Source organism: Fukomys damarensis, unplaced genomic scaffold (genome assembly GCF_012274545.1).
Source record: "Fukomys damarensis isolate Sample0158 unplaced genomic scaffold, DMR_v1.0_HiC HiC_scaffold_1, whole genome shotgun sequence".
NCBI lineage: Eukaryota > Metazoa > Chordata > Mammalia > Rodentia > Bathyergidae > Fukomys > Fukomys damarensis.
The window spans coordinates 55,516,725-55,541,671 of record NW_022900913.1 but is presented as its reverse complement, the minus strand read 5'-3'; the positions used below and the strand labels follow the sequence as shown (position 1 = coordinate 55,541,671).

Below are 24,947 nucleotides of genomic sequence, written 5' to 3'. Positions count from 1 at the left end.
CAAGAAGCAATTTAAATACGTTCAGGGACCATTTTCATCTCCAGAATTAAGGATTATTTTAATGTTACATCATTGCCTTTTCTCTTTTACTTTCCTTTTTAGTTTTATTTTAGGATTCCCTATTTTTAATGTTCATACAGAGATTTCTTTAACTGAAATACCGAATATTTTGTTTTGTGTGAAAAACTATAACAGTACACAGGATCCTAATGAGATAATTAATAATGTGAAATAGGAAGTAAAGGACCAAATAAAGGTGTAGGGAAAGTGGGAAGGGTGGGGGAAAAGTAATAAGGGAGAGGAAAAAAAATATGAGAAACTGAAAAAATGGAAATAAAGTGTTTATAAATGGGGAGGGGAGGAGGGGGTGAAGGGAGGGCAGGGAACTATAACAGTACACAGGATCCTAATGAGATAATTAATAATGTGAAATAGGAAGTAAAGGACCAAATAAAGGTGTAGGGAAAGTGGGAAGGGTGGGGGAAAAGTAATAAGGGAGAGGAAAAAAAATATGAGAAACTGAAAAAATGGAAATAAAGTGTTTATAAATGGGGAGGGGAGGAGGGGGTGAAGGGAGGGCAGGGACAAGGGGAAAAAATGAGAATCAAGACCTATTATGTAAAGGTACAGAATCCCAATGATAAATGTAACTGTAATGTATACATAGATTGTACCAATAAACTCAATAAAAAGAAAAAAAAAAGAAAATGGTTCAGCAATCCTTGTATGAGTTAGCAAAATTTCTGAAAATTAACAAAATTTCAATTCAACTGTACTTTTACATTAAAGGAAATTAGTGGCATTTTTTGATAAATTCAATATATTTCTATCTGGTGTGGTAGCACATCCCTATAATCTCAGCACTCTGGAAGGTTGAAACAAGAAGACTGCAAGTTTAAGCCTCATTTGGGCTTAAATTTAGTGCGACTGTCCCAAAACATTTTTTTTTTAAAGGAGATGGCAAACAGCATGATACTGGCACAAAGACAGACATTTTGATCAATGAAACAGAACAGAGGATGCAGAAACAAACCCAGGCAGATTCAGTCATCTGATCTATGATAAAAGTTCCAAAATTGTATACTGGAGGAAAGTTAAGACCTTTTAACAAATGGTGCTAGGAAAACTGGTTACACACATGCAAAAGATTAAATTTAGGCCCATATCTATCATCATATAATAATGTAAAATCAAAATGGATTAAAAACCTGAATATTAAAATAGAAACAATCTGCTGGAAGATAAAATAGGTAAAGCTTTGGAAGACATAGGCTTAGGTACAGATTTTTTTTAAACAGAACCCTAACTGCATAAGAAATAACATCGAGATTCAACATGGGACTATAACAAATTAAATAGCTTTGCATAGCAAAGCAAAACAACCAAAAGAATAAAAAGATAACCTATAGAATGCAAAAAAATCTTTTGTCAGCTATTCTTCAGACCGAAGACTAGTATCTAGAATATATAAAGAACTAAAACAAAAAAACACCTCCAATAAAAGACTCAACCAAAAAATAGACAACTGAAATAGACATTTCTCAGAAGTACAAATGGCCAACAAATACATAAAAAATGTTCATTATCTCTGGCCATATTATTTGGTGCAGGTATGTGATATAAAGTCAAAACTACCTCTTACAGACATGAATTTAAAGACAAACATTTGTTATTAGAAGGGAAACTGGAAAATATTTCCTGCAGTGTATCACCTTACCAGGTCTTTCCTTTCCAGTGCCTTTTAACTCAGCAAATTTCTGTATCAAACTTTCAACTGTAGTATTAGCCATGTTATTTATAAATTCTTCATGCACCTATTAAACCAGAATAAAGATAATATTTTCCACAAATATTTTTAGTCTACTTCAGATAAAAGTAATTAAACATTTTGGATGCAAGGGTAGTTGGGAACTTTCATTTCCATAGTTAACATGCTGTTACCTAACTCACAGTGTTATCAGGGCTGTGTGAGGAACAACCACTGCTTACTTACCTTCATCCCTTAAGATATGGCCTCACAGCCTTTGAAGTCAAGACAGTTTCCTGTTCCCTTCTCTTAAGTGTTTTAGAAACAAAATTCTTATAATTAAAACTTGTAAAGACAATAAAAATAGTCTTAAGACTTCACCTTTCTGTAATGAATTTCAATGCACCCCAAGCTGTCATAAACTTCTTTTAAATTTCTAGTACATTACAAAATTTAAATTCTTTTACTAAAGTATCTGTCCTAAACTTACAAACAGTAAAACTTGAAAAAGGAAATATTCAAAATTAGTAACTTCAAAATTTTAATGTAAAGTAGAATGAACATAGTTAATTTTAAAAGGCAGTATGAATTTCATGATTGGTGGCCAAATAAAAAAATACACATTCTTTAACTGAAATAATTCATAATCATATCTATGAGTTTTAGGCAGAATGATAAAATATTTATAAAAAGCCATAAATATAAAAAATTTCATGAATCAATTCAGCATAAATAAAAAACTTACCTGCCCTATCTGTAAATGAATTTCTTTCACTGCATTTGACAAGGACTCTATAATTTCCTTTATGTGAATGAGATGAGTTTCTTCAATATCTTGAAATTTCTGGGTACCAAATATATAAAGTTATATACCTACTATATATAAATACAAATATACATTTTGTAACCAAAAAGTTTTAGAAAGCACTTCAATATAGATAAACAAATAAAGCAAGTTACCATTACATAAGATTTAATGATGCCTTTAGACAAATAGTTCTAGCAAATATACTGAAATACAGCTAAGTTAAATTTTCATTATGGCATTTGCTAAAGAACTATGAACTTTTTTAGAATTTGAAGATACAAGTTAATAATTATGATTAAAGCAAAAAATTAATTAATCCAGATGAAAATAGAGGTCCCAAAGCCAAAGAAGTTTCCAAAACTTTAAAAAAAAATTAGCTTTTGAAGACTTCACAATCTGTCAAATATTCTAAAATGACTTTTGAACCTCTGAAATGTTAATACAATCTCCAAAAGAGGTAATCTATGTTCAAAGAAATTTGGGAGAGCCTGTGCACTGTACCTCAGCAGTTTTCAATGGAAGGTAAGAATATATCAGATGAGTAGGGAATGCTTTGAAATGTTTGCAACAAAATATATAGATCCTCTAGTATCACATGGTAAATGGAAGTTAAATGAGGTGAGACTGTTGTGCAAAAAAATTTCCCAGTTATTCTAATATTTATTTCCTAGACAGAAAACCACTGTTAGCCTTGGCTTCATAATAAACCTATTAAAAATAGAAACACTGAAATAAAACTTGTTTAATTTTGCTTCACCCAGCATTTTCTCGATTTCTTTGACCTCGCAATCTTTTTTGTTTTTCTTTTTCCCTAAACATTAATATCTCACAGAACACTCTCAAAACAGGGTCTAAGAAATGCTGAGCAACCTAGTTTCAAACAAGATAATTTGTCATTTTCTACTGTACAAACCTGATTATCCTTTTTTGGGGGGGGGGCGGTCAAGTTAAATCACTTCTAAGCAATCTGCCTACCTGCCTTATTTTTCCAGTTAGCTTGTCAAATTAGTTTCCCTTACCTATTTAATGTCCACATTTCTTCAGCACTGAATTAATGATCAGAAATTCCTAAGCCAAATGATATCTAAATGTGTGTAAGTGGTATAAATTCCTTAAAAAAATCAGTTATGGCAAAATTACAGCTTTGGCAGCAATATAAGAATAGTCCAAACACTTAAAATCAATTTTATCCATTTAAAACGGTGACTGTCAGTGATTAATTTTGACCAAGCCCAAGAGAGTAAAAGTATTTTAAGATCTGGACTTTTCTCAAGAACTGAAGAATATTCAGAATTGAAAACTATCCAGGAAGTTGATTTGTCTAAGTTCATATTATAAGTAATGGTCCTCAACATAAATTTCAACAATTTAATGAACAAGATATTTCCATAAAACAGGTAGAATTTTAATACAGTAAAACTGGGTCATACTCCCAATAATTTTATATGATCACTAACTCCATTTGAAATAGCTATACCAAATAAGGTAAGTTCTTAATTAAAAATATCTTGAAGCATGACTCTATATAGAATTCAAAGCATGATTCAGACACAATTTTGAAATCGTGGGAGTATTTTTGGAGAGGAGGGCATTGACACAATTGCTCAAAATTAACAACTACTAAACACACTACTTCAGCAATGGAAAGTAAGGAGTAAATACTGCCTCAAGTGTTTAAGCATAAATAAATGAACTAATCAGATAGTTTTTTCCTCTTTTCAAGTTTAAACTGTTCACATATACCATTATTAATTTAAAAAACTGTCAGCCACTAAGACATATAAAAGTAATCCTAAAACTCCTTATCTGAGAGTTACTTAGCAAATCTGAAAGTTTCTAAGGAGCCAACTCATACTCTCTTTCAAATTTTTTCAAGTGTCCTATGAGCTAACAGTGGTAAAACCATGAGCAGAAGAAACAGCTACAATTTCAGTTATTCTTATTTTCAACTCAAATGAAAAACTTAAACTCACAAATACTCTGAGTAAATTCTAACTTTTCTTATTCCAGGGACTCAATTTCTTTCTCACTAGTAAATACAGGTCCTATCACCCAAATTTAATCTTCACTCTACTGTCAGGTTCTTTCCCACTATGATAAGGTTGGCATGGGTGACCTTGAACAAAGGGAAAATGGAGTAGTGAAAAATTCGTTTGATTTCTAAATAACCTGAATTTAAACTTACTTTCTATTTTTTTTTTAAATGTAATCTATTTTCTATTACGAAACAATAGTTCCTGCCGGGCAGTTTTGTGTGTATATGAGAGACAGACAGACAAACACAGAGAAAGGGAGAGAAATAGAGATACAGAAATAGACACAAAGAAAAAAAACAAGAAAACAAGTACCACATTAGCAACATACAGCATGGTCTTTTAAAAGTTTCACATCTATTCAAATAAATTAATATTTTCATCTTGCACATAGCAGAATTTAAAAAAAGATGACAAAAAAATGCCTACTGAAAAATACTTTTGATTTTCTTTCTTTTTTGGTACTGGGGATCAAACTCAGGCCCTTATGCTTGCAAGGCAGGTGTGGCAGAACCACTGAGCCAAATCCCCGGGCTGAAAAATACTTTTTAAAGAGTAACATTAACAAAACAGAAAACGCTGACTCTAGCAAATTCTTATTTTTCTAACTTAACTAATTAATTGCAGAGCAAACACTTTCATTTGTAGAAATGTGAAAATAATTGCCTTATAAATAAGTGCTCTTTGGAAGATCCATAAAGATAGAGAGTAGCTGAGTGGTTTTCCAGATTTGGAGGAGAAGAGATTAGGAGATGACACAGTGGATAGCGTTTTGTTTTGGGATAACAAAAACTATCTAAATTTGTCTGTGGTCATGGCTATACAACTCTGTCAATGTGCAACCTACTGAATGAATCTTAAACAAGTTTGTAGACTATGAGGTATGTGAACTTTAGTTCAATAAAGCTGTTATTTAAAAAAAAAATAAATGAGTGTTCCTAAGGATTTAAAAAGACAACAGCACTGTTAAAGTCTACAATTACCTCATTTGCTACAGAAATTCAAACTTTCTATCTCAGTAGACCTAGAGCCTCATTTGATATTAAACCTTTCTTGAGGCATTGTCTTTTCATAGGTGACTAGACATGACACTTCCCAGTTTCCTTCTTTGTCTGGCTTCTATTTGCATTTCAGCATCTCTTCCTCTACTAAACTACCAGTAATAAGTCTCACAGAGCTTGGTCCTGAAGCCTTTTCTTTCCCACAAAGGTGGGAAAAGGCAAACCAAAGGCAAAGTCATTGCGGCTTTATGTACTGACAACACTTGTTATGGTTTATATCCAGATGTCCCACCAAAAGCCTCATGCACTCAAAGGCAGGGTTTCTAGAAGAAGGTTGGATTAACAAAGCTCTCATTCTTTAAATTTTAGGTGTTGTATATTTTGTCCCCGCAACTAAGATAATGCTCTATTTTAATAGTCTCATAATCTTTTATTCAAAATATTTGAGACTAGGTGTGCTTCCATATACAAATTTTTTTCAGTGTTTAAAGATGCGTATTATAAAAAAAGTATAGTTTATAATACAACCAGCAAGATCTGAAATATCTATTTATCAAACAGATTTATCAAACATTAATACTTCTAAAGAAAAATGTATATATATTCAGTGTAAGTAAGATAAAGACTATAAACAGTTTCACATCAGTTCAGGTCAAGTTTTATAACCTAATGAGTTACGGGGGGAAAAACCTTTCAGTTTCAGAGCTTTGGGGACTCAGAACTGTAAGAGACTATGAATACTACATTCGGCCTACCTGATGCTTCCCAACAGGTACTGCATAAGCATCTCAAAATTAACATGTTCAAAACTGATTATCTCATCCATTCTCTACCCATCACACTAACCATTTTTCAACTATCCAATTCCTCTTTATCCAAATAGACCAATAAGCCAAAATTTGAAAGTGATTTTATCTCCCTCAGATTTTTTCTTACTCAATCCTTGCCATTTCCAATACATTTGCTACTCTTCTCCTCCAAGACAACTATATTGGCCCTTATCACTTATCCAAACTAAACCCCCAATTCACCTTTGGTCCTATTTTTATCTATTCTTCACAAAACTGCCCAAGATTTCTTGCATTCCTATCCTTGCCTAATACCTTAAGGAAACTTCTGGTTGTTCTTAGAAGAAAACCTAAATCCTTACTAAAACCTTTTCCTTGCCTATCTCTTTAACCTTCTCCATTTCTCATTTCTCTCCACCATCTCCCCTATTCTCTCTGTTTTACTCGGTATTTTTCACTTGCTAGAATGCAATGTCTCCTTTACACCCCTAGGGCCTTTATATCCGTGGTTCCAAAGCTTGGAACACTCTTGCCCTTAGTGTCCTACCCTCTGTTCAAGTTTGTTTTAAATGTCACTTCTTCCAAAAGGTCTTTCCTGGCTCCCTAACAAGTTAGGTCACCTCTATTCTATCTTAAGAAAGCACAGTCTTTCTCCTTCGAATATTTTCAGTAATTTATAGCTTTTTTGTTTTTTTGGTTTTTTGAGACAGGGTCTCACTATGTAGTTGACCTGGAATTCACTATGTAGCCCAGGCTGGTCTCGAACTCACAGTGATCCTCCTGCCTCAGCCTCCCGAGTGCTGGGATTTTCTTTTTTTCTTTTTTGAGACAGGGTCTCACTATGTATTTGAGACTGACCTGGAATGTAGCATGTAGCCCAGGCTGGTCTCGAACTCACAGTGATCCTCCTGCCTCAGCCTCCCGAGTGCTGGGATTACAGGCATGCAAATTTATAAACTTTATATTTAAGCAAGTATTTAATGTATACATCAGTACTCTATACTTTAAATTCTATCTAAAGCAAGGAGTTATTTGTGTTGCTTAACATATACATTGTATGTACCAAGCATCTAGCACAGCACCTCCAACATGATAGGAACAAATGGATTCCTGAATAAACATGTATAAGCATGCAAACCTTTTGGTTTCTGAAATGTGAGTCATTTACTTCTTCAAATGAGAAGACAGAAGACTAGAGTTAAAAATATCAGATTTATAAAGTTCTTCTTTCATACTTATTGAATGGCCACCCAAACCGAAAACTATCTTAAAACTGAGACTATGGCAATAAACAAATCAATTCCTGCTCTCACATAACATACACAATGGTGCAGAAGAGCCAATAATGTGTGTAGAGGAGCCAGTGAGCTTCTGTTTCTAGTTCCTCAGATATGAAGAAATTACTAAGCTCATTACTACAGCTGTAGCCCATCACAATGAACAGGCAACACTAAGAAAGAAACCTTTCATATGGTAAGCAACTGAGATTTTGGCGGTGCTTGCCAACTTACCATAAAAATCTGCCCTAATTAATACAAAAAATGAAATTCCTGGTATCAGATAATGATAGGTGCTAAGGAAGAAAATAAAATAAAAAGAGGATAAGAAGGATGGGAGTAGAAATGTTAATTCATCAAAGGCATTCACTTTAAACTAAGTCTTGAACTAGAGTTCTAAAAACATCAAATTAGATATGTTATCCCAAACTTATGAAAGATTTTTTTAACCATCTGTCTTCCCCTAATAAAATGTAAATTCTATGAGAATTGGGTTTTTACAGTATTTTACTTACTGGTACAGACTCAGCACTGAATCATTTTGTTTTCTTCTCAAACAAAAATAAATTTTAAAATCAACACACACTATAACAATATTGTATTTACCATCTACCAATACCTTCATTTTCCTTATTTACATTTCAACATTCTGTTTGGATGTATTTGAATAATTCCTATGACATTATCACTATTGAATCTTGGTCTTCAATCACACAAACAAGATGCAAAATTTTAAAAATACCATTAATAGAACATAAAAATTGTGTCTTAAAATTTCTATACTAAAAAGTTATATGACAGAAAAATCTTATTAGTTTGTGCAAATATAAGTTTTTTGTTTTTTAATCTAAAGCCTTAAAAATACCAACCTGAGCTGTTTCTGTCATTTTCTGTTCAAAATCAGCTTTTGCTAATGCATATTTTTCCACATAGAGTTTATAGGTATCTGTAGCTTTCTTAGATTTAACAGCTGCCTGTAACAGAACAAAAACATTTAACTGCACATTAACCTTTTTTTCCCTATATGTTAATATGAAATAACAAAATGCATTTTAAGAGTTCAATATGACATACAACTAACTTTAATACCTGTGGTCCAGCCTGCCTTAGTCATCTTGGTTTTGTTATGGTCAGATAAGAAACCAGGAATTAAACACTAACTGTTCTTTCTGATGAAATGTACTGTAAAAAATTAAAATACTCCCATTTTTATTACCCAGAGTAAAATTATATAACCACATGATACAGTGTTACTAAGAATATGTTAACACACTGAAAAAATTTCAATGTACAAAAATGTGACAATACTATGAGAATATGTTTTTATATTCTGTACTGGTGAGTCTTTCTTTTCCCCCTACTCCAAACATATACATTAATAGCTGACTAAAGTCCATATATCTAGCTCAAAAGTATTGTGTTTTTTAGTCTCCATCATGTTCCACCAATCCTATGAATTTGTTTTTAATAATCTTTATTTTTCAGGCAAAACTATTTTTAAAATCCTTACTGCAATATTATAGTACTAGTTTTATCAGTGACTTATTCAATAAAAACATATTAAATATGAGGAATATGAAGAAAAATTATAGAGGATTTTCCCTCACGGATTTAATAAAAGAAGAAGAACCTAAATATAAATAGCCATAAATTGGTAGAAAGCAACAAAAGAAGTCAAGATAAATTCTGGGGGTACACACAAGAAGAAAGAAAAGGATGTATAGCTTGTAGGGTGGGATAGACACATGGCTATTGAGAAACATTATATTCTAAAAGGATTGCTTCATTTTGGCCACAGGAAGATTAAACGAGTGAAGAATTGAAATAAATAAGTTTAAAGAAGATCTAAGACAGACCAGCTGAAGAATTTCTAGATATGAAGATTTCCATTTTCCTGAAGAGGCACCAAACCATCTTCTAAGAGTGAGAAATAAGAGAGTAGGCTTGGGTCCTTAATGAGAATAAACAGAATTTTAAACCATGAGGTAAAGGACACAACAGGTAATATGACTGGGCAATTAAAAATACTGCTAAATAGAAAGAAAATATTATTGAGCCAAGTAAAGCTGGAAACTAAGAAACTGGTGTACAGTTGATCAGTACTAATATATAAGTATCTCCACTTGTGATCAGGGAGTCTTAGAACAAGAACTGGAAGCAGAACATTGCGTTTAACCTGAAGCTTGAGACTGGCAAGAATATATATACTCTCTAAACAGGAAATTTTGTAACTTCTCTAAAATATTTAAGTATAATTTTAACTATTTTCCTATCTTCTTAAAGAATACAGAATGCCATTTAACCACATACTGTAAATAAACTAGTCTTGGACACAGAAGAAACTGAATTCAAATTCCACTTCTATCATTTACTAACCATTTGACCAAATACTTGAGCTTTCCGTTGTTTGTAATTCTTAAAATTAGGAGGAGAGAGGAAGGGGAAGTAAAAAGAATTGAGATGTATTACATACACATACCAATACAAATCTTTTTTAAAGTTGGGAACACCATCTATTTTTTAAAGCTGTAGTAGTGATGAAGTCCTTAGATAAAATCCTTACACCACCATTTGGCATACAGTTAAATTTATAAACCAAACAGTGTTGTCTATTTTTACGGTTTCTAACAAGGAATGTAATAACATACATCATTAAATTTTGCTTTTATATAAAAATATAGGAGTTATTTTTACTGTTATCCATCCCCAGAGAAAGTGACTAAAACCTGTAACAATTTTCTCCTTTGCTTCTGTAGATTTCTTTTAAATTATTATTATTATTGTCTTCTCGCTGGCCACTTGACATTATTTTATGCCACTGTTACTATACTTTCTCTAACATCCTAGCCCTATTCAAAGAAAATTAAATGGGATGGCTAAAATTTACTAATAAGCACCTTCCCAGGAAACACAGATAACCATGTTTGCTAGAATTTATTTTAGAAAGAATTATAATGGCACGTTATCTGGATTTCCTTCTGGATTTTTCTTATGCAAAGAGAGTTCAGTTCTTTCTTCCAACTACCTACATTTTCAGTTTGTAAAAATAATTAACAACCTATAGTCTATAGAGTAATTTTTTTGGAAACAAGGTCTTGCTATTCAGTTGGGCTGGTTTTGAGCTCACTATATAGGCAGGTGATCCCTCTGCTTCAGCCTCTCAAGTGCTGGGATTACAGGCCTGCACCACAGTGCCTGGCTAGGACTTTATAAACTATAGCAATAAAGGATTACTTCCTGGGGGAACATCTAGAAGACATGTACTTCTATGATATAAAAAAAGTAATTATTTCACAAATTTATACATCACATCACATAGGAATTTAAGAAATAGAAAGAAGCTTGATATTATTTCATATTATATTCAAATAGTCTAGAATTTTTAATAGTTGTGCTACCTCAAGTCTTTTCTGAGTCAAGAGCAGTAAAAATAATATTAATTTAAAATTTTTACACCGACAAATTTTTGTCATTTTTCTTTTTGTTCCTACACTATTCTCACCATTCTCACAATTGCCTAACCATTCACCTTAGCATACAAACTTATTTGATACTTATGACCACAAAATTATCACCTTTAGCTCAAATCAAAGTTGTAAACAGGCTTGGAACATACCCTCTATTACCGGCAAACCGTAAATTTTCATTTATCTTATTGGAAGCATGAAGAAAAAAAGAATGTGCTTTAAGTTCTACTTTATTTTTTACAGTAGCTCTCTCACTATCGAAATGTAAAACCAATATGTCAAATCTTATGGAAATCACATACCAACTTTAAAAAGCATACTGGAAAACTGGCCAAAAGAGTACTTTTTAATAAATAAAAATTTTTAAAGAATTTGTTGATTTACAATCTGTTTTAACAATGACAAATGGACATACAAAATCAAATTTAAAGAATTTAGGGATAACAAAAAATGGATGCAGAGGCAATTTTAAATTGTAGTTAGGAACATCTGTATGCTTTGCAAATAAGAAACATCTTTCACAAGAAACAAGTACATAGTATGTAACAGTAAATTATCAAGTCAAAACAGGTTTCTAAATAGCATGTTTATTTAATAATACTATAAATTCCTAGGGTGTGACTACAGAAAGCAAATGCCCTGGTAGTAACAAACCTGGCCACTCTGAGAAGCCATTATTGCTCCAGCAAGTTGAAGCACAGTATTTTGTGTGCCTGTGCTGGGGATTGAAACTAGGGCCGCCCAAAGATTCTACTATCATTAGATTATACCCCTAAACCTGAAGCATGTTTTCTTTCTAGTCTCTTTTTTTTTAAATACATGGTCTTGCTACGTAGCCCAGTTGGCCTCAAATTCACAATCCCACCTCAGTCTCCTAAGTGCTGGAATTATAGGCATGTATTACCACTCTTCTTTTATTCTTTTTTGTTTCGTTGTTTTTTGTTTTTTGAGACAGGTCTCACTAACTACAATGTAGCCCAGGCTGGCCTCAAAGGTATGCACCACCATGCCCTGAATATTCATCTTAAGCGATGAAATCACACTTAAATTCAATGCCTACAATTCTTCCCATATTCCATAAATTTGTTCCTTGTCTGTTTCAGGACTAGGTCTCTTAGATGTGCTCTAGAAGTTAACAGGCATTTGCTCATTCTTATAGGGGGAGGTCTATTTTTTTTCTTTGCCCCCTCTTCTCTCTGCACAGCACATACTGCAATACAAAATGTACCTCCTTGAACCATGTAATGCATTATCCTTTATGTGTTCCCACCCCTATCTAGTAATATTCTCAGATTATCTCCTGCCAGCCCTCCAAGGACCCAATTTAGTCTCAGTCGTGGAAAGGTAGTTTTCAATTGTTTTCCTGTAAGAATACTGTAGATATGGGCAAAATACTCATAAATTGGTTGCTTGGCTTGATTCTGGCTCAGGATTATATTTCTATACCTTGTGTCTCTAAGCCCCAAACTTTCCAATAAGGCTTTAACCCTAGTCAGCAGTTTACAAGCCTTCTTTTCTTCCCTAACTATAGCTTTATACCTGATCTGGGCTCTCTGTGCCTCTTCTCAAGGGGAACATTTGGCACATATTTGTAATCCTAGTACTTGAGAGTCTGAAATAAGGAGTTCCAGTTTAGCCTCAAACAAAAGCAAACACAAAAACCAAGGGAAACATTTATTCCCTTATATAACACAAGAGTCAAATTTTACTGCCCAGCTTAGGACTTAACACAAGCTTATATAATCAATCTTTACATGCCACTTTGGATTTCTCAACTACAGAAATAATATTCTTCACTGTGAACTTCATTAATTTTCTCTTACAACATTTTATTCATAATTGTTGTGTCTGAAACAAAGAGTTTTCAAACCATGGACTTACTTGTACTTCTTTCAGGTACTTCTTACATGTACTTCTTTCCCTTCCTCTCCCAATTTTTGCTTATTGTATAAACATTAAAGGAAATATGGTATTCCAAATCCCATTAACTGTTGACTGTGCTCACTTTGGCAGCACATATACCATTAACTATTGACTTAACTAGTTTTTGCCCATTTATATATATAATTTTACAGTCATAATCATACTACCAATACAATTTGGTTCTCTTTTTTCCCTACATAGTTCAAATATTGTATAAAATTTTCAAAATTATCACACCCTATGGCTTATTCCTAAATGATATGTACTACAGCAAAAAAAAAAAAAAAAAAAGTTTAATTATTTTAGAAGGAAAAAACAACTACTTTCAATTAAAATGTGAATGGGGAGAAGGGCTATTCTTTATCACAATGTAACATAAATATATTCAGAGTCAGCAATAAATCACTCACAACATATATGTGAAGTTTATCTTAAAACATCTACATTTTTCTAAATACACTAAAATATTGCATCAAGACCTTTTTACAGGGAATTTAGCTCAGTGGTGCCACCATTTGCCTCACAAGCACAAGGTCCTGAATTCGATTCCCGGTACCAAAAAAAAAAAAAATTTTTTTTTTACTTCATTAAAACTTATACCAGGATTTTGCTCAGTGGTTCCAACACCTACTTTCAGCCTACTTTCCATGCACACGGTCCCAAGTTCAGTCCCCAGTACCAAAAACGTAAAGCTTATATCAAGCAATATCATCCATTATCTTACCATAAAAAACATCTTGCAGGGGCTAAGAATGTAGCTTAGTGGTAGAGTACTTGCTTAACATGCAGAAGGCAATGGGTTCAATTCCAACACCACAAAAAAATTTAAAAGTATGTAAAAATATCTTGCATATGTTATTGAAATTTTAAAAATTCCCATTTTGTGTTTGCTATTTACCACAGAAAATATATTTGAAAGATTTATTTCTATAAATCACAAACATTGTAAAAGGCAATGTCTTCACTTTTAAAACAAGATCATTCTTGAATGCCTGAAGATTAAATGTACTCTTGCAGTTAGAGTTTCAAAACCATAGAGGTAGTATTTACTGTAATTACCTTTTCTATTTCTCTTTGTGTAGCTCCTTCTTTTTTCAGACGCTCCTGTTCTACACACTTGGCATTGTAGTTTTCCTTGGATTTCTGGAGGGCCTGAGTTATACTCTGAATGGTTTGGACAGCTTCCAGAGTTCCTGCAACTTCTTCTTTAGTCTGTTTGGTATGAAATGATTCATCAAAATGACTGATGCATAAGCACTCAATATCTGACCAATCGATCCTTTAATAAGAAAAAATATATACCTTTTTGTGAGATTTTGCTTGTTCTTCTCCATACTTCTGAACTTCCTTTATTAATTCCTGTAATTTTCTAACAAGATCCAAGTGACAATTTGCTAATTTCTCTGTAGAAGTTTTGAAAACATCCCACACTGGTGCAAATGATCTAAGGGAAAAGAACATGGAAATCATTTACTGAAAGACAATGAAAACTTTAAAGTGAGCTAGGCACAATGTCCCACACCTGTGATTTCAGTACTCTGGGAGGCTGAGGCAGAAAGAGTGCAAGTTCCAGTCCTAAGACTCTGTTTCAAACTTTTTTTTAAAAAAAAAAAAAAGGGATGGGGAGGGCCGGAATTTAGCTCAGTGGTTCCAGCACCTGCCTTGCAAGCACAAGGACCCGAGTTCAATCCCTGGTACCGGGGGGGGGAAAAAGGGGAGGGATGGGGATGTAGTTTAGTGTAAAGGCCCTGGGTCAGTGGTGGTGAACCTCTGGCTCAAGTGCCCCAGTGGGCATGCAGAACCCTCTCTGAACATGAGCCAAGTCACCCCAGTAGCCAAGCATCAGAAAACAGATGTTTTTTTCCAATCTAAAACCTCAGTATTCAGGTTTAATTATAGTGTTGGCACTCCAATAAATAAGTGGGTTTTGGGTTAGTTTGGACACTTGATATCTAAAAAAGTTCTCCATTACTGCCCTAAATTCAATAGCTAGCACCACAAAAATTAATTAATTAATTGATTAAATGACTTAACTTGGTTGTCGTTTTTGTTTGTTGTTCCATGATAAATTATTAGAAATTTTCTGGATCATAGGTACATAAAAACAGATAAATTTGATGTCACAAGCCTCCACAGCCATTTTTAATTGTATCATATTATTTTGAGTTGATTTTGGTTAGACTTGTATCAGACACCTATCACTGACTACTGTTAAAAACTAACTCTATTATCAAAGTCCAAATTAAAGCTATTTAGTACTCTAATTAAGATGCTTTGAGGGCCGGGGATTTACCTTAGCGTTTCAGTGGCTTGCCTCGCAAGCACAAGGACCGGAGTTCAATCCCCGGTACCAAAAAAAAAAAGATGCTTTGTTAAAAGTAAAGTTTCTTGGGCCGGGGATTTAGCTCAGTGGTTCCGTGGCCTGATTCACAAGCACAAGGTCCTGAGTTCAATCCCAGGTAAAAAAAAAAAATGTAAATTTTCTCAGGGTCAAGGATTTAGCTCAGTGTGTAACACTGATGTAAGAACTACTTTACAGCAGGTACCTGAAACTTTTGTTTGATCATTATAATTTTACCTACCTATCTATGTACTTCAACAACATATAAAAGTCTCCTTTCTACTACTGGGTACAAGATGTGTCATAGACTTTTTTGCCACTTCTCCCCAATATTAAGGATATAAAATGTTCAGCAGGCTCATGTGCATTCAAGAATTGCTACATTATCATATTTTGGATAATACTTTGGTTGTTAATGGTTAGTTTAAATCAATTTAGTGAGTGGGAATGACCTAAGGGTAATTCATGCTTTGCTCAAGTACTGTACTTGCTTTGAGGTAATCTCTACAACAAATCTTCTAAGACAAAACAAATAGCAGCAATCATCACTAAGGGAGCAGAGAATGTGATTACTATATTTTAATACATATTCTGTGCCAATTATTACATTTCTTAACTATTAGAAAAGTTAACTGTCAGCAATCATCATATGCAATAATAAAAAAGTTCAAAGAGGTTAATCACAATCCTTAGCTTAAGACAATTTCGATTAAATCTCATTACATATTTTAAAATCTAATCAGTGTTTAGCTGGAAAATTTCAAGAGAAAAAGATATTTGAAGAGGATCCACTCTCTAAAGCACCAAATACATACTTTACCTCATGTAAATCTGACAAATACTAGTACAGATTTCACAAAGCAGGTAGGACAAACTATTCCTTTTACTTTATGAAAGGATTCTTTCATAAAATCTATTTTTTAAAAATAGTATTAGACTTTTAAGTTTTATACTCCCAACTTTTTTCAGGTCAAGTAATATACTGAAAAATTCAAAATATATTTAAATGCAACCAAACATAAAATTTGATTTCCTGCCAAAATATGTAACAGTAAACCAAAACAATATTTAAAATGTCTATGATCTTGAATGATGACACTAACATACACTCATACAAAATACCACTAATTTTTTAGGAAAAGCACACATTCAAAAGATATGAATGGTGAAGGCTGAGCATATAGATCAGTGGCACCTCTCCTGCCTTGCAAGCACAAAGCCCTGAATTCCATCCCCAGTACTGAAAAGAAAAGAAAGAAAAAAACTTGGAAAAACAAAAGACATTTCCTAACTCTGTTAGGAAATACTTGAAGTCAACCCACACTTCCTCATCCAACCGCATGGAAATTAAGAATAAAGTATAATTTTATATACTAAAATCAATCTGCTAAAGCTAGCTTTTGTTACTCCAGTTACATTTAGCTCTACTGTGATCAGTAAGGAAGAAATTATGTTTTACAAAAGGGTTATCAACATAGGGCCTCTGAAAATAGAAAGATATCAGAAAAGCGAGATTAGAAATGAAAAAAAGGAAGAATAAAATTGTATCAAAGGGAGGATTGGAAGGAAGAAATTGGGAGGACAAATGAGGAAAAAAAAAACCAAAGAGTTATAAGCCACCAATCTTCACTCTTCCACGTGAAACAGGCAGCAGCTCCCCAGCCTTCAGGGCCACAGTACACAAAGTTGCAAGAGGGCTTTTAAACTTTGTGAGCTGCTGGTACATACTCCGACAGGGTCCCTGCACTGAGGACAAACTAACTGCGCCTTGTCTAACCACTTCTTGTCCAAGCCACCAAGTAGGAAGACTTTGATTTAAACTTATGCAACCAACACTAAAGAATACTTATATAAAATAATCACGCTTTTTTTTAAAAAATCAGACTCAGGGCCGGGGATTTAGCTCAGCGGTTCTGTGGCCTGACTTGCAAGCGCAAGGACCCGAGGTGAATCCCAGTTACCAAAAAAAAAAATCAGACTCATCTGTGAATCTGGTAATTTTTACTGACCCTCTTCATTGCAAATGTAAACATCTTTTAAAAATTTAGATGAAATTTTAGGGGATTCATAAATTCATCAGAACCCTAGACATAAAGAAATCTTTTACTATGACTGAAAAAATCTTATGACTAATTATTTCAAAATCTTAGTTAAAATTATAACCTCATCTCAATTTTAGATAATTAAATAACTATTCCTACCACAGTAGTTTTGATTCAGATTATATAATTATTCTTTCCACAGCTGTTATGGCTATGAACAAAGTTCCATTTTAAATACAGTCCTATCAATTTTCATTTTTTAAAAAAATACATTTCTTCAATACAGATTTTGAAAGATAATTTAATGAGTCAATAAAATCATAGGTGACATTTAATGGATTTTAACTATGTTAGTGAAATTTATCTTAAGTTTTTAAAGTTCACTGTTAAGCTACAACAGAATTTAAACTTACAGGAAATGAATTTGTATAAACATAATCTTGAATTTACACTAATGAATGATCATGTACAAAAAAATGCTTCATCTTTCAGCAACTTCAATTAGTTTGTACCAAGTCAAGAAATATATTCATATTAAAATAGACACCTTTTAAATAAGTACATAATACAATTATGTACGCATATTGATATTTCAACCAATGATGAACCTCAGATACAACACGTATTGCAACTTGTATCACCAGTCCCATAAACATCACTTAGTGATATTGTAGCTGTCTTAGACTGTGTAAGTATATCCTATACTGTTTGCACAATATCAAAATCAGCTAACTAAACATTTCTCATAGCATATCACTACTGTTAAGTAATATACAACTGTGTAAAACAGTATATCACTATATTTATAAACTATTATATTTCTGATAGAAACTTAACATATTCAAGAACTGTCTAAAAGAACATGGAAAAAAAGGAAGAAATTAACTTACCCAAGTTGTGAATAATTGCTCGCAGATTTTGCTAGTTTTGTCATTGACCTGGAATATGCCTCTTCTATTGTTGCTCTGTTGAATCAAATTTCCACATTTTAGTATCACTTATTTATGACCAAAAGCATAGCAAAGTTATCAAAATACAACTAAAAATGCAAAAACAAAAATATACTTCAAACTACATATTAAAAAGTCAGTAGATACAGTCATGAATTCGTGGCCTATGCTGGGGATTGAACTCCAGACCTTGTGCTTTCAAGGCAGGCGGTGGAACCACTGAGCTAAATCCCCGGCCCTGTGCATTTACTTTTAAAAACTAGTCTGGTACAGAACCTATATACTTTACACCATAAAAATTCTTAATGAAGTCACTACAATTTTTATCTTTAGTATCAATGTGTATATGAACAGGAAGTACAAGACTATTGATTCTTGTATTCTCCCTCCTCTCTGTATATTGATTCACTGATAAGTTATTTGTATTTAATCCTTCTTTGGTATACTTAACACTTTATTCACCTTTAACATTATAATGCATATTCTACAGAAGACTAATAATAATCATTTACATAAAACTAAATATGAATCATTAGTAAGTCTGAGGTCCTAAACTTCAGGGGTCCACTTATTTTGTAACTAGGTCTAAAATTTCATTCAAGTATTTCATACTAAAAAACTTATTTTAGGCTAAAAAAACAAAAAACAAAAACAAGGTCACTAGATATGGAATTTAAAAGCCACAAATTATCCCATAGACACATGACCTTCAAATGTTTAGTTTTACCTTTCTCATAAGTACTTTAGTCCTTCTAAGTATGTGCTACCTTTAATAGAATATCTTATATCCACCAATGTCCTTTTATGTTTACTTTGACAGGTTTAACTTTAAACTTCTAATGCCAAATCTAAATCTCCATGCTTTTGCAGGATAACATCTGTTCACTATGTACCTGCCGCAAGCATAACTAAGATATATGAATCACTTCAAACCCAGAATATCCAAACTCAGCTCATCTCCAAACTATTTCCAATCTAACTCCCACAAAAAGAAGCTCTTTAACAAAAAATATTAATAGTACTGGGCCTGGAGGTGCACATGGACAATCCTAGCACACGGGAGGCTGAAGCAGGAGAATCATCACAAGTTCGAGGCTAAGCGTAGACTATACACAGCTGAGTTTGAGGCCAGCCCAAACTACAAAAAAAAAAAAAAAAAAAGTAACTGCTTATCACTGCTATCACTGCATTACTTTGTTCTACTTTTAAAATAATAGTCTATTACAAAAGTAATATATTGAGCACCTTGTGCAAAAGTACAGAAATAAATATTATTCCACTGGATAAGTTTGACAGCAAGAAAATGCATTTAAATTTCCAGTAATAGAGAATATGAGTGCATCAAAACCACCTACTGAGGAAAAACTAGAATATCAGAATGATGGAGATAAATGAAAAGCATAAAAAACCTAATGAGGGCTGGAGATTTAGCTCATTGGTGCCACTGCCTGCCTTGCAAGCACAAGGTCTTGAGTTTGATCCCTGGTACCAAAAGAGAACACCTAATGAGGTAGTTAAGAATCAGTAGGTCAAACTCCAAAAGAAGGGTATCCCAAGAAGCGAGTCAAGAATAGGAGCAGCTAGAAGAGTCAGTTGAAAAGTTGAGAAGTGGAGCAGAGCATTTCACAACCTCATGAGCAGGAAGAAAACCTTTCACTTTGACGGGAACTCCCCCCATCAAAAGTGGAACACCATACAAAGATGGAGGTATTGTAAGTAGACAAGCACTCAGAGGAACTGCAAACCAGATCTTTTCAATCCCTGATGCTGGATCTCACAGATATCTTAATTTACATTCATAAAATCACCAGACACATAAGGAAATAAGAGAACATGAACAAAAAAAATTAGCAAGAACAAATTAGCAGAGTTAGAAATTTTAAGGTTTAGCTTTTTTTTTTTTCCTCTCTCACTGAGTTTATTGGTACATTTTAGGCATACAGTACAGTTTCATTTATCATTGGGATCTTGTACCTTTACATGACAGGTCTTGGTTCTCATTTTTTTCCCCTTCTCCCTGTCCTCCCTTCACCCTCTCCTCCCCTCCCCATTTACAAACACTTTATTTCCATTTTATTATTTTCTCATATTTTTTATTTTCCCTTATTACCTTTTCCCTACCCTTCCAATTTTCCCTACACCTTTAGCCTTTTTCTTTCTATTTCACATTGTCAGTTATATCATGAGGATCTTATGTACCATTATAGTTTTTCACACCAAAGAAACTATTTGGTATTTACACGTGTGACTTATTTATTTCACTTAGGCGTATATCCTCAATATGTATCCATTTTCCTATGAATGACTCTAATTTCTCATTCTTTATGGCTGAGTAGTATTCCATTTTATAGAAAAACCACATCTTCTTTTTCTAGTCTCCAACTGAGGGGTAATTAGGCTATTTCCAAGTTATAGCTATTACAAACTGTGCTGCTACAAACATGGGTGGGCATACATCACTGTGATATCATTCTTTTAATTCTTTTGGAAAGATACCCAGCAGAGGGATGGCTGGGTCAAATGGAACCTATAGTCCTAGCTCTTTGAGGTATCTCCATATTGATTTCTACAGTGGTTGCACCAGTCTGCACTCCCACCAACGATGGAGAAGGGTTCTTTTCTTCCCACAACCCTGCCAACATTTGTTATTGGTTTATTTCTTGATAGCAGCCATTCTTTTGTGGGGTGAGGTGGAATCTCAGTGTTGTTTTTATCTGCATCTCTTGAATGACCAGTGATGTGGAAATTTTTTTCATATATTTACTTGCTGCTTTTACTTCTTTGTCTGAGAAAAATGTCTGTTCATTTCAGATGCCCATTTTTGAATAGGGACTTTATATTTGGGGGCTGACTGTTTTGAGTTCTTTATATATTCTAGATAAGAGTCCTTTGACTGAGGAGCAACTGGTAAAAATATTTTCCGACATTGTAGGTTGTCTTTCAGTTCTGTTGATGGTTTCTTTTGCAGTGCAGAAGCTTTTTAATAAGATAAGATCCCAGTTGTTGATTCTTTCTGCTAGTTCCCATGCTACGGAGGATTTGTTCATAAAGTCTTTTCCTATGCCAATGTCTTCAAGAGTTCTTCCTAACTTATCTTTCAGAACAGGCAACATAATAATGCAAATCACAATAATGAAGAGCAAAGTTGTAAAACTTACTGGATTTGACTTCAAGATTTACCATAAAGCAACAATAAATCATAACAATACACTGTGGGCAAAAAAAAAAAAATAGACAAATTGGTCACGGAACGGAACATAGAGCCCTGAAATAGAGTCACATAAATACAGTACTGACCTTTGACAAAGGAAAAAATTTAATATGATAAAGATAGTCTTCTCAACAAATGGTCCTAGAACAACTAAATATTCACATACAAAACAGTAGGTCTAGCATAGACTTTACATCCTTCATAAAAATTAACTCAAAATGGATGGTAGACCTAAGTATAAACATAAAACTACAAAATTCCTAAAGATATAATAGAAAACCTAAATGACTGTAAGTACGGTGATAGATACACCAAAGGCATATCCAAGAAAGAAATGGATAAACTGAATGTAACTAAAATTAAAAACTGCTTTGTCTTTTTTTTTGGTACCAGGGATTGAACTCAGGTCCTTGCACTTATGAGGCAGATGGTGGAACCACTGAGCTAAATCCTCCGTCCCTAAAAACTGCTTTGTGAAGAGAATGAAAAAAAAGGTCAGATCGAAAAAATAATTGCAAAAAAGACACATATGATAAAAGACTGTTAACCAAAATGTAAAAAATTCCTCACAGCCAAAAGTAAGAACAGTAACAATTCAATCAGGAAATGAGCCAAAAAATTTAACAAAAACCAAAGCGAAGAAGATATACAGTTGGCAAGTAAGCAAGCAAAAAGCTGCTCCACATCACATGTCATCAAGAAAATGCAAATTATAACACTAGTCAGAACACCACCTCACAACTACTAGAATGGCCAAATCTGAAACACTGACATTACCAAATGTTAAACAAGGATGCAGAGGAAGAGGAACTCTCATTCACTGCTTACAATAATACAAAGTACTACAACCACTTTGGAAGGCAGTTTGGTGCCTTCTTTCTATACAACTTAGCAGTAAAACTCCATATTTATGCCAAAAAGTTTAAAACTTGTAAACGCACAAAAAAAACTACACACAAATACTCGTACCAGGCTTATTCATAATGGTCAAGACTTGGAAGAATCTAAATGTCCTTATTGGTTGAATGAATAGATAAGGCCTCGATTCTGGGCAAAGAAAGAAGTCCTGGACTTCTCATGATTGGCATAAACAGAGCTAAAAGATATAATGACATGAAGGTCTGCAAGCAGTGATGGGGGTATGAGAAGACAAAAAGTTAGGGTTCATGCCAAGAGATGTAGAGTACTGGGGCCTCTCCTTTATTCCTGCCATGTAGGCACTAAAGGGACAGCTTTACCAAGAACATGAAGAGCTTTTACACTCCCTCTCAACTCCAGGAGAGATGGAAAAATCAGAAGATGGGTCTTAGGTTATATAATGCTTATTTCCCAATTCCTACCAGTCTATAAACTCCAGAAAGGGAAAAGTTGTGTCTTTACCAGTACACGTTCCCAGAATCCAAATAAATGCCTGTTGTATATATATGTACATGAATAAATGAATACATGGAATATTATATTACAAGGCAAAGAATATATTGTCAAGGTAAAGATTTTGTGTTCATACAAAAAGTTATACAAGTATGGCTAGTCATAAAATAACTTTAAGTAGTATATAGTAGCTTTGAGTTTTGATTTTGAATCATATTATAGCAACTTGCAGTCTTCAAGTTGACATATTCTAAAAGTCTTAAAGACAATCACATTTTATAAATTTACAAGATTTCAAAATGTATACTTAAGGCTTTCTAATAAAAATTTTGATAACATAAACTATGAGTTCAGAAAACTCTGTGTGTGTGTGTGTGTGTGTGTGTGTGTGTGTGTGTGTGGTATTGTGAACCAAACCCAGAGGTGCTCTACCATTGAGGTATATTCTCAGTCTTTTTTATTTTGAAACAAGGGCTTGCTGAATTACCCAGGCAGGACTTGAACTTTCAATTATCCTGGCTCAGCCTCCTCAGTGCTACGATTATAGACATGTACCACATATCTAGTTCAGAAATCAACCTTCACAAATTATGTCAACATGTTTGTTTAAAGAAACAGTAATATTTTATCCTATAGAGTTTCTTAATTTTTCCTGCATCATTCTGCTAACACATACAATGAAAAATAGGTAAATAATACTGTTGATCAGTAACTTGCAAGCCGGCAAGTGGTTTTACAATACCACTTTGAGCCATTATTACAGTACTCATGTGCACAGATGATTTAAAAAAAAAATACTTTAATATATAATTATAGAATGCCTTTTAAAAGTCCTGTTTATTCCAAATCCAACTATTTCAATTTATTTATAGTCTAAGATTTTTAATAATAAACTGTTAGACAAATTACTTATAAAAATTACATACCTTTCTCTTACAAAATCCGCTAGTTCTTTTATCGATATCTGTCCATGTTTCATATTATGGTAGAGAACATCAAAACCACTATTTTTTTCTCCCTAAAATTCAAACAAAAACAGATTACAATGATGTAAAAATACAAAAACCTTATAATAATTACTATTCAAAATTTATGCTCTGGTAAGCTGTTTTTCCTTAACCACTGTTATTTGTCCTATGTTTTTAAACTGTACCAAAACAATTCTATATGCTTGAGACAACACGTGTGTGTATATGTATATGTATATAAATATAATATGCACATATATATATATATGTGTGTATATACATATGTGTAATATGCACATATTCCAATAAGGGTACTATTAATAGAATTAAGTCTGAAATTTTAAAGAATATATAAAATGTATGATAACTTAGAAAATATAAATAGGGACCTGTTAAAACTCATAATGAAATCCAACTTAAATGCCTTTATTGAATATTAAGCAATTCCGGATTATTTAATTCAGTTTACACTTTGCAATAACTAAATCTTGATTTTTGAGTTAAGACAGAACACTACTCATCATATAAGCACTGAACAACACAAAACACTTTATACATTCCTATTTTAAGCCTTTCAGTAAATTTGAAAGGTAAGATGATTTTAAGGAAAGAGAAGAAAAAAGCTAGTTATTGCTTATTCAATCAATGAGAAATTAATAAAATCAGATCACATATAATCCCAGAAAATCTTTGCTATTTAATCCTACAAATCTTAAATCAGTAAATCATAACAAAATAGAGATGTCAATTTAATCAAGTAAAAGGCCATTAAGAATTAAGTTTAACAACTCTCTATATGGTTTAGTTTTTACTTTAGTGAAATAATGAACTAAATGTATTTGTCAGAAAGAAAATACCACAAGCAAATTTTATACAATCTTAATTATAATTTTTCAACAGGTCACCAAAAACAAACACAGGAAATTCCCATTATGTTGGTGCCTAATAAACTCATCAGCTTGTTAACATGCAAGTACTATACTTTGCCACATACGACAAATGAAAATGACATATTTGTAA

At 33.1% G+C, this 24,947-nt stretch overlaps 1 protein-coding gene across 1 annotated transcript in view; it reads right to left on the bottom strand.

The window, feature by feature from the left end:
- The window catches only part of Fcho2 (FCH and mu domain containing endocytic adaptor 2), a 106,370-nt gene that overhangs the window by 69,370 nt on the left and 12,053 nt on the right, over positions 1 to 24,947 (bottom strand). The window contains exons 2-8 of the mRNA XM_010637338.3: positions 23,886 to 23,977; positions 18,318 to 18,392; positions 14,347 to 14,488; positions 14,104 to 14,256; positions 8,524 to 8,628; positions 2,493 to 2,591; positions 1,718 to 1,814 (exon numbers count right to left, since the gene is read on the bottom strand). Of these exons, the coding sequence (XP_010635640.1) occupies positions 1,718 to 1,814; positions 2,493 to 2,591; positions 8,524 to 8,628; positions 14,104 to 14,256; positions 14,347 to 14,488; positions 18,318 to 18,392; positions 23,886 to 23,938 (724 nt within the window). The 5' untranslated portion in view covers positions 23,939 to 23,977. The remainder of the gene's footprint in view (positions 1 to 1,717; positions 1,815 to 2,492; positions 2,592 to 8,523; positions 8,629 to 14,103; positions 14,257 to 14,346; positions 14,489 to 18,317; positions 18,393 to 23,885; positions 23,978 to 24,947) is intronic.